Source organism: Borostomias antarcticus (assembly GCF_949987555.1).
Source record: "Borostomias antarcticus genome assembly, chromosome: 11".
NCBI classification, from domain to species: domain Eukaryota; kingdom Metazoa; phylum Chordata; class Actinopteri; order Stomiiformes; family Stomiidae; genus Borostomias; species Borostomias antarcticus.
In genome coordinates, this window is record NC_140244.1 from 3,081,660 (window position 1) to 3,091,975 (window position 10,316).

The following is a 10,316-nucleotide window of genomic DNA, read 5'->3' on the forward strand; positions in this document are numbered from 1 at the left end:
AGTATCCCAGCATCTAGCACCATACTGTCCTGATAGCTACAGTATCCCAACATCTAGCACCATACTGTCCTGATAGCTACAGTATCCCAGCATCTAGCACCATACTGTCCTGATAACTACAGTATCCCAACATCTAGCACCATACTGTCCTGATATCTCCAGTATCCCAGCATCTAGCACCATACTGTCCTGATAGCTACAGTATCCCAACATCTAGCACCATACTGTCCTGATAGCTACAGTATCCCAACATCTAGCACCATACTGTCCTGATAGACTGATGGCTATACTAACATTTAACACCATACCGTACTGATAGTTATAACAACATCTAATAGACCTAAGATTATGCTCAATATAGATAAACTCCAATACTCAATTTACAAATTACAAATTTACAAGTCTCAGATTTGCAAATTACACAGTAAGTACCATTTCTATACAGTATGAAGATAAGGGTAAGATAAGATAGATACCGGTCTGGATGGATTATGTACGTGCTATATATGTATATGAATAATAAATAAGCAGGGGGGATCATGGATGAGTTATGTACAATCTATAGCTATAATAAATAATCTCGGGGGGGTATATTGACATTTGCATGTGGTTATGTTATGTACAGTAAATATTCTGTATACTGTACACTAGATGTTCTAGATAGTCGTTCAGGTGCCGGATGGCTTGTGGGAAGAAGCTCTTTCTGAGTCTCTCCGTACCGCCATGTGAGTGCGGTATCTCTTCCCTGAACGTAGCAGAGAGAACAGTCCATTTCCTGGGTGGCTGGGGTCTTTCAGGATCCTGTTGGCCTTGGTCTTGCATACTGTACTTAATACCATACTGTACTGATGGACTGATAGCTAAACTAACATCTAGCACCATACTGTACTGATAGACTGATATTTATACCCACATAACAGATAATATTACATCCTGCCTCTCTGTGTCGTTGAATAGACGCTGAGGTGATGGACACAGCTCTCGACCAACCACAGGGCTCCTATCTGGAGGGGGCGGAGCAGCAGGAGAAGGATCCTGAGGTAGGACCTATCAGTTGATTCTATTTCATTCATTCATTTATCTAGGCCAGGTCTGTGTTTTTACTAGCCCAGAAACCAGTCGGGGGCGGTTTCCTTTCTCCATTCTCCGGGTTTTGTAGTGTAGGTCAGACTGGGCCTCGTCTGGGCCTCGAAAACATTCCATAGTTGTATGAGCTCATAATTCAGATTCATATTTTGGGAGACCCATTTATACCTTATATATAACTAGTGTTTTATCTGCTATGCATTTTGCCTTTAAATATTCACTACAGTTAGGGCCCAGGGGGGTCCAGGCTTAATATTACAGGGGGGGGCAGGCTTAATATTACAGGGGGGGTCAGGCTTAATATTACAGGGGGGGCCAGGCTTAATATTACAGGGGGGGCCAGGCTTAATATTACAGGGGGGGGCAGGCTTAATATTACAGGGGGGGGCAGGCTTAATATTACAGGGGGGTCCAGGCTTAATATTACAGGGGGGGGCAGGCTTAATATTACAGGGGGGGCCAGGCTTAATATTACAGGGGGGGCCAGGCTTAATATTACAGGGGGGGGCAGGCTTAATATTACAGGGGGGGCCAGGCTTAATATTACAGGGGGGGCCAGGCTTAATATTACAGGGGGGGCAGGTTTAATATTACAGGGGGGGGCAGGTTTAATATTACAGGGGGGGCAGGTTTAATATTACAGGGGGGGCCAGGCTTAATATTACAGGGGGGGCCAGGCTTAATATTACAGGGGGGGCCAGGCTTAATATTACAGGGGGGGCCAGGCTTAATATTACAGGGGGGGGCAGGTTTAATATTACAGGGGGGCCAGGCTTAATATTACAGGGGGGGCCAGGCTTAATATTACAGGGGGGGCCAGGCTTAATATTACAGGGCCACTGGCACCCCCTGCCTCCCCCCAGAAGCACCTATGGCCGTGACCCTGTAGAGTTCACACACATACAGCAGTGTCCCGGTTGGTCCTCTGTCTCTGTAGATGGGTCTGTCGCCAGAGGACCTGCACGCCATGGGCGCCGCCATCACCATGGTAACGCAGGACGGCACCACCATCACCGTGCCCGGCCGCCAGACGGACCATCACATCACCATGGTTACCGGGGAGGGCAAGGGGCTGCAGCAGGTGGGTGTCCTCCACACACACACACACACACACACACACACACACACTGACTGAACGCTACACACATTCTCGCCGATAAAACAACACCAAATGAACGTCACACGCCTACTGTTTCTTTCATTGAGATCCTTGCTCAGACGTTCATGGCGGTTGTGCGTTATCTTGTGGAATCTGTTGTTCCCCAGGTTGCCATAGTGACATCGGAGGGCATCATGACAGGTGTCGGGGGAGGCTCCGCCCCCCTCTACCAGCAGGTGGCGCTGCTAGCCACGGCTAACGGCACGCAGATTGCTGTTCAAGTCAGTTCTGACTACAGATATACATATATCTGTACTTCTACACCATATCTGTATATATACATATATCATATACCTATACATATTCTGTACATATACATATATCTGTACTAATACACCATATATCAGTACATATATCATGTACCATACCTACACATATTCTGTACATATACATATATCTATACATATACATATATGTTTGTAAAGTGGCATCTGTCATGTCTGTATTACAGGCTGGACATGGTGTGCTTCAGTAGGCTAATGCAGCTATGCTTACTGCCTCTCTCCTGTTAACTGTGTGTGTGTGTGCGCGTGTGTGTGTGTGTGTGTGTGTGTGTGTGTGTGTGTGTGTGTGTGTGTGTGTGTGTGTGTGTGCGCGTAGCTGGAGGAGCAGCAGACGCTGGAAGAGGTCATCAGCATGGCGACGGCGGCCATCCAGCAGGGCGGCGGTCTGGTCCTGGCGGCGGAGGCGTCGGAGGGGAGCTGCTGACCGGATGCCCCCCCCCCCTCAGCCCTGAGCCCTGAGCAGAGCGCCCCCCCAGAGCCCCGCCCCCCGGAGGCCCCGCTTCTCCCGGAGCGAGCGCAGTGAACGGCGGCGGGCGGAGCCGGGCCGGACCCCCCCGAGTGGCGGACGTCGTCGTCAGCGGTGGCCGATCGAGGAGGAGGAGGAGGAGAGAGACGAGGCAGAGAGAGGCCCGTCGTTGTCACGGCGACGGGGTCGAGGACGTTCCGGTCGGAGCGCGAGAGCAGCTTCCTGTTTTGTTTTGTTTGTTTATTTGTTTGTTTGTGTGGTCTGGTCATCCCGCTGTGATAGGAAGGTAGCAGCAGCACTAACGCCACCACTGCTTCCTACTTCTCATTTTCAGTTTGGATTCAGTTTGGTTTCAGTTTGGATTCAGTTTGGATTCAGTTTGGATTCAGTTTGGATTCAGTTTGGATTCAGTTTGGATTCAGTTTGGATTCAGTTTGGATTCAGTTTGGACTTCTGTTTTGACTTCTGTTTTGTTTGTCTTTCTGAGGCTGTGTTTGTTGGATGTGCTTGGTTGGTTTGAGAAGTATTTGGTACTACCACATTAGTGTTAATTAACAGAAAACTGTCAAAAACCGTTGGTGTCAACAGCTGACGGAGAGCTTGTTTTGCTACGTCTGTGGGAAGATGAACAGGCGTGAGAGCAGGGAGACGGTGTCATATCAGGTATGAGGCAGGTCAAGATCGTGTACATAATGTCAATAAATAACCTTTATCTTTTCTGCTGGAGCGGTGTGTTTTTGTGAAGGTCATCGTCTAGTTTTGTTGTAAAAAAAAAAAAAAAAAAAGAAGAAGAAAAAAATAGACAAAAGCCAGACATTTTCACGGAGACATGGAGACATTTGTGACATTTCTGACTGGGGTATTCTGTCAGATGTGTACACAGGGGCTAGAGGGGGGCGTGCTTCCCTCAAAAAGAATGTATTTTGTCTAAGTTAAAGGAGTAGTAAAGGGAAAATGCATGTTTAGCCCTGTTTTAAGGTTACTTATGATCATATACAATGGTTCAGATCAAAACGTTGACAAAACTAGCACTTTTGAGAAAGAGCAACTATCACCGTTTTGGTCATACAATGGATGTGGATGGGCATCTTGAAAAATCTCCAAAACATGTTAAACTCTCGATTTCAAAGACAAGAAACTCACAGAGGTGTTAGTTGGCGTTCTGACATATAATTCGCCATAAAGTAAGATTCTAGTTCATCTGGAAAGGCTTTTTTAAATATTTAGCATAGAACTATTTAGTCGCAGCACATGTGTAAACTTCCGCAAACTAGGTAGCCTAGCAACATAAACAATAACAATAGCTACTGTAAGTAGTTCCGCTTCCTGAATCCCCTCTGCGTATTGATCTACAACGGTCGCGTCAATACAAGTCAATGGATCTCATAAAATGATCAATAAAACCCTACAGGATCCATACTTTGCGGCGAATTTGATGTCAGAACACCAACGGACACCAATTACCCCCTCGGTGAGCTTCTTGTCTTTGAAATCGAGAGTTTAACATGTTTTTGAATGATTTTTCAAGGTGCCCATCCACATCCATTGTATGACCAAAACGGTGGTAGAGCAATTATCAGACTTTCTAAAAAGTGCTAGTTTTGTCAACGTTTTGATCTGAAACATTGTATATGATCATAAGTAACCTTAAAACATGGCTAAACATGCATTTCCCCTTTACTACTCCTTTAATGTCCCTCCATTTTCTGCAGTACCCAACATTCCCCACCAGGGGGCGAATTACACCTACGAAACCATGTATGAAACGAATGCACAGTGCAAATGTTTTGAGAAGCCCAGAGTTGATTTAGTAGACATTTGCTCCGGGACAGTTGCTGTACTGGAAAGTTCCCAGCGATTATATATAATGTAGGCATTTAAAGGTAACAGCTAATAACTGGCTTATGAGAGCCGTCTTGTTTGTATTTAACCAATAGGTTGACTGAAATGTCACGCCATGACATAGGCTACTCTTGTTGGAAAAGTAGTGTGCGAACCATTTGACGTTGGCAGCAGTAGCCTAGCTGTTGTGGGTTTACCGTAAGGGAAGACGCTTATCATGAATTCATTGAAAATAGTTTGTGCATACACACACACACACACACACACACACACACACTGTAAGGCTGCTTTGTAGTGTCTGCTAGAAAATCCGTCGTTCTGATAGGCTAATTCTCTCGTGCGTTCAGTTCTGCAGTAGTTGAACAACAGAGGCCTGTCAACAAAGAGAGAGGAACGAAGCAGAGATAAAACTCTTGAAAGAAGGGAAGACAAAACCTGAGCTCCCGGTTGAATGGAGGCATTCCAGCCCTGCAGGCTCTCTCAGTGGTGTTGCCACTTGTGCCCCACGCACACACACACACACACATCCTCACCCCTCCCTGTCACACACACCTTCACCGTTCCTGTCTCTCTCTCTCTCACACACACACACACCCTGTCTGTCTGTCTGTCTCTCTCACACACACACACCCTGTCTGTCTCTCTCACACACACACACACCCTGTCTGTCTGTCTCTCTCACACACACACACCCTGTCTGTCTGTCTCTCTCACACACACACACACCCTCCCTGTCTCACACACACACCCTCCTTGTCTCTCTCTCTCTCTTCCAGACACACACACACCCTCCATGTCTCTCACACACACACACACCTTCCCTGTCTCTCTCTCACACAGACACACACACACTCGCCCTCCCTGTCTGTCTCTCACTCACACACACTCGCCCTCCCTGTCCCACACACACTTACAAAGGGGCAGATGGCAAGGCATAGCACTCTCTACCCATCTCCCTTTCTCTCCCTGTCTCTCTCCCCCTCTCTCTCCCTCTCTCTCTCTCCCTCTCTCTCCCCAGAAACCCAACATTCCACCCAGCTGTAGGTAGGTTCCCCAATTCTTTATGTGAAATCAAAATGCCACCATGTCTGGCTCGTCTACGTGTGATTGTGAAATGACAGAACAAAGACGGTAGATAGGTAGATGAGCTGTATTGATTTATTTAGTTCTTGTCCTCAGCTTGTTGAAGGTAGAGGGTAAATTGATGCCAGTTCGGTTACATCAAAGTGATTGAGAAGACTATACTGTTAGTAGCACAGCAGACATACAGGCCAAGGCCTTTGGTTCCAACCAGGAAGCTGGTAAGACCGAGATACAGCGACTTGGGATACCAGCCAACGCTGCCATGTCACACACACACACACACAGCCCAGGCTGGTCTGGGATCAGTCTCCCCTCCCCCCAGCTCTAACCTGAACCAATCGTAGAGAGAACCACAAGACTGACCTGAGATCAGTGCACGTGACGGGGAATCCCACACATACACAGAGGGGCGGTCCCCGAACCGCTGTGTTTATCTCAGCCAGTCCTCTGCCAAGGCAGAAAATACAGACCACACGCCACACCTCCTCCTCCCTCCCTCCTTCCCTCCCTCACACCCAGCCTAACGCCTCCTCCCTCCCTCCCTCACACCACGCCTCCCCATTGTGGCTCCCGTTCTCCCTCGGCAACAGTGCCCGATTGGCCGGGAGGGCGTGACGTCATCACCGCTCGGCACCAAACAGCTGCAGCGGGGAGGAGAGAGAGAGAGAGTGTAGAGTACGATGGGAAAGAGAGAGAGTGTAGAGTACTATGGGAGAGGGAGAGAGAGTATGTAGAGTACTATGGGAGAGAGAGAGAGAGAGTGTGTAGAGTACTATGGGAGAGAGAGTGTGTGTAGAGTACTATGGGAAAGAGAGAGAGAGAGTAGATTACGAGTACGTTGGGGAGGAGAGAGTGGTGGAGGAGAGAGAGAGAGAGTGGTGGAGGAGAGAGAGAGAGAGTGGTGGAGGAGAGAGAGAGAGAGTGGTGGAGGAGAGAGAGAGAGAGAGTGGTGGAGGAGAGAGAGACAGTGGTGGAGGAGAGAGAGAGAGTGGTAGAGGAGAGAGAGTGGTGGAGGAGGAGAGAGAGTGGTGGAGGAGAGAGAGAGTGGTGGAGGAGAGAGAGAGAGAGAGAGAGTGGTGGAGGAGAGAGAGAGAGTGGCGGATGAGAGAGAGAGAGAGAGTGGTGGAGGAGAGAGAGAGAGTGGTGGAGGAGAGAGAGAGTGGTGGAGGAGAGAGAGAGTGGTGGAGGAGAGAGAGAGAGAGAGAGAGTGGTGGAGGAGAGAGAGAGAGTGGCGGATGAGAGAGAGAGAGAGAGTGGTGGAGGAGAGAGAGAGAGTGGTGGAGGAGAGAGAGACAGTGGTGGAGGAGAGAGAGAGAGTGGTAGAGGAGAGAGAGTGGTGGAGGAGGAGAGCGTTCGCTGTGGTTAAAGAAAAGGTGAAAGGTCGGGAAACGGGAGAGAAAAAAACAGGCGGAGGAAAGGAGGCTTAATGTCAACAAGAGAGAGAGAGAGAGACAGAGAGAAGCAGAATGAAGAGAGGCAGAGGAAAGAGAGCAGGATAGATCCATCACTCTCTCTCCTCCACCACTCTCTCTCTCTCCTCCACCACTCTCTCTCTCCTCCACCACTCTCTCTCCTCCACCACTCTCTCTCCCCTCCCCAACGTACTCTACACTCTCTCTCTCTTCTTCCCCTCGTAATCTACTCTCTCTCTTTCCCATAGTACTCGACACACACTCTCTTTCCCATAGTACTCTACACACACACTCTCTCTCTCTCTCTTTCCCATAGTACTCTACACACACACTCTCTCTCTCTCTCTTTCCCATAGTACTCTACACACACTTTCTCTTTCCCATAGTACTCTACACACACACTCTCTCTCTCTCTCTTTCCCATAGTACTCTACACACACTCTCTCTTTCCCATAGTACTCTACACACACTCTCTCTCTCTCTTTCCCATAGTACTCTACACACACTCTCTCTCTCTCTCTTTCCCATTGTACTCTACACACACACTCTCTCTCTTTCCCATAGTACTCTACACTCACTCTCTCTCTCTCTTTCCCATAGTACTCTACACTCACTCTCTCTCTCTTTCCCATAGTACTCTACACACACACTCTCTTTCTTTCCCATAGTACTCTACACACACTCTCTCTCTCTTTCCCATAGTACTCTACACACACTCTCTCTCTCTCTCTTTCCCATAGTACTCTACACACACTCTCTCTCTCTTTCCCACAGTACTCTACACTCTCTCTCTCTTTCCCATAGTACTCTACACACACTCTCTCTCTTTCCCATAGTACTCTACACACACTCTCTCTCTCTTTCCCATAGTACTCTACACACACTCTCTCTCTTTCCCATAGTACTCTACACACACTCTCTCTCTTTCCCATAGTACTCTACACTCTCTCTCTCTCTATCCTCATAGTACTCTACACTCTCTCTCTCTTTCCCATAGTACTCTACACACACTCTCTCTCTTTCCCATAGTACTCTACACTCTCTCTCTCTCTTTCCCATAGTACTCTACACACACTCTCTCTCTTTCCCATAGTACTCTACACACTTCACTCTCTGAGTCGGTCTCTGAGGTCATCCGACCAGGGTGTCCTGGCGGTGCCCCGGACCAGACTAAAAACTCAGGGTGACAGAGCATTTGAGGCGGTGGCGCCAAGACTCTGGAACGCTCTTCCTCAGGCCCTGAGAGAGCCATCCACTGAACTCATGTTCAAAAAACTTCTTAAGACACACATGTTCAGTCAGGCCTTCGGCCATCTATAACGCCTTGCTGCTCGCAATGTTGTTGTTTTATCTGTTCTGTGTCGTTTTAATCTTGTCTCGTGTTGTATTGCCATTTTAATTTATTACTGTAAAGCACTCTGTGCATCCGTGCTGTGAAGAGCGCTATATAAATAAAGCTTACTTACTTACTTACTACACACACTCTCTCTCTCTCTTTCCCATAGTACTCTACACACACTCTCTCTCTCTCTCTCTTTCCCATAGTACTCTACACACACACTCTCTCTCACTTTCCCATAGTACTCTACACACACTCTCTCTCTCTCTTTCCCATAGTACTATACACACACTCTCTCTCTCTCTCTCTCTTTCCCATAGTACTCTACACTCTCTCTCTCTCTCTCTCTCTCTCTCTCCCATCGTATGTACGAAAGAGGTGAAGAACGAGTGAGAAAAAAGTGAGAGAATATAGAATAACAGCCAGGTAAGATGATATCCAGGAAGGGGTTGGGGGGGTTAGGTCATCATCAGCGTTTCACTTCGTCTCTTTTCCAAGCAAACGTCCCAGAAGGCCTTGTGTCTGGCTTCCTGTGTTTATCAACACGCGCGTTCAAACGGCCTCGGCTATTTCCTGCTCCCTGTGAGAGGAGAATAAGAGAGAGAGAATAGAGAGAGAGAGAGAGGAACCCACACCCTAACAGTCAACCATCACAGCCAATACTCATTTCCCCTTTCATCTCCAAAGATTCCCCCCACATGTTGAACAAAGGACAGCCCACCGCAACAGAAGGGTACTTTCTAAGTCAATCTTTCGCCGAGCACAAAGGAAATGGGTCTTGGGCTTTTCATCAAGCTCCAAGACTACACAAACACTCCATAACCAGCCGCGTTTCCCGACGGTATGCGGTCGCGGCAGGGGGGCAACCTGCCTTCAGAAACGCACCGAATTTGAACAAGCAACATTTTATTTTCTAGCTCCTCCGTGTTTGTTTCGCGTTTAGTAGCTAGCGCCTCCAGGCTATTAACCAACATGTCGTGACTTGTCAGGATAGTTGGTGCGGTTCAGGGCAACAGCTCTCGGTCTATAGGGGTGAGGCAGGGAGTTTGAAAGACTATCTTGATCCCGGGTATCTGGTGAAGACGAGAGCAGAGGGAAGTACGGCCCGATGAATCCCAGGTAGTTCAGCTCAGCTCAGGTTTCAAACTGTAACCCGCAGGAGTGACAAAGGTTATTTCAACTTGAACATCAGATATAAACACACACACACACACACACACACACAATCTCTCTCTAGCTCACATACACACAGTGACACATACTTGTGCTTGCACACACACACACACACACACACACACTAAAAAGCTCAGCAACCAAACCTACAGGTATTGGCCTATGACTAATTTTCTCTAATTATATAGAAAGTTGAAGCCTTACCTGCGGGTTTATTCAAATACCCACCAACACACCCTCTCTCTCTCTCTCACACACACACACCCTATCTCTCTCACTATCTCTCTCTCTCACACACACCCTATCTCTCTCTCTCTCTCACACCCTATCTCTCTCTCACACCCTATCTCTCTCTCTCTCACACCCTATCTCTCTCTCACACTCTCTCACTCTATCTCACTCACTCATTTCATGTTTCTCTCTCTCCCTCTCTTTCTCTCATTCAATCCCTGTTTCTCTCTCTCTCTCTCTC

General features: G+C 47.8%; 1 protein-coding gene across 2 annotated transcripts in view; it reads left to right on the plus strand.

Annotated features, from left to right (window-relative positions):
- Window positions 1-3,676, plus strand: part of znf76 (zinc finger protein 76) — a 14,535-nt gene extending 10,859 nt beyond the window's left edge. For both annotated transcript variants that reach the window (XM_084445934.1, XM_084445933.1), the window contains exons 11-14: window positions 958-1,040; window positions 2,024-2,167; window positions 2,353-2,466; window positions 2,846-3,676. In XM_084445934.1, the coding sequence (XP_084302060.1) occupies window positions 958-1,040; window positions 2,024-2,167; window positions 2,353-2,466; window positions 2,846-2,953 (449 nt within the window). In that variant the 3' untranslated portion in view covers window positions 2,954-3,676. The remainder of the gene's footprint in view (window positions 1-957; window positions 1,041-2,023; window positions 2,168-2,352; window positions 2,467-2,845) is intronic.
- Window positions 3,677-10,316: the final 6,640 nt, after the last annotated feature.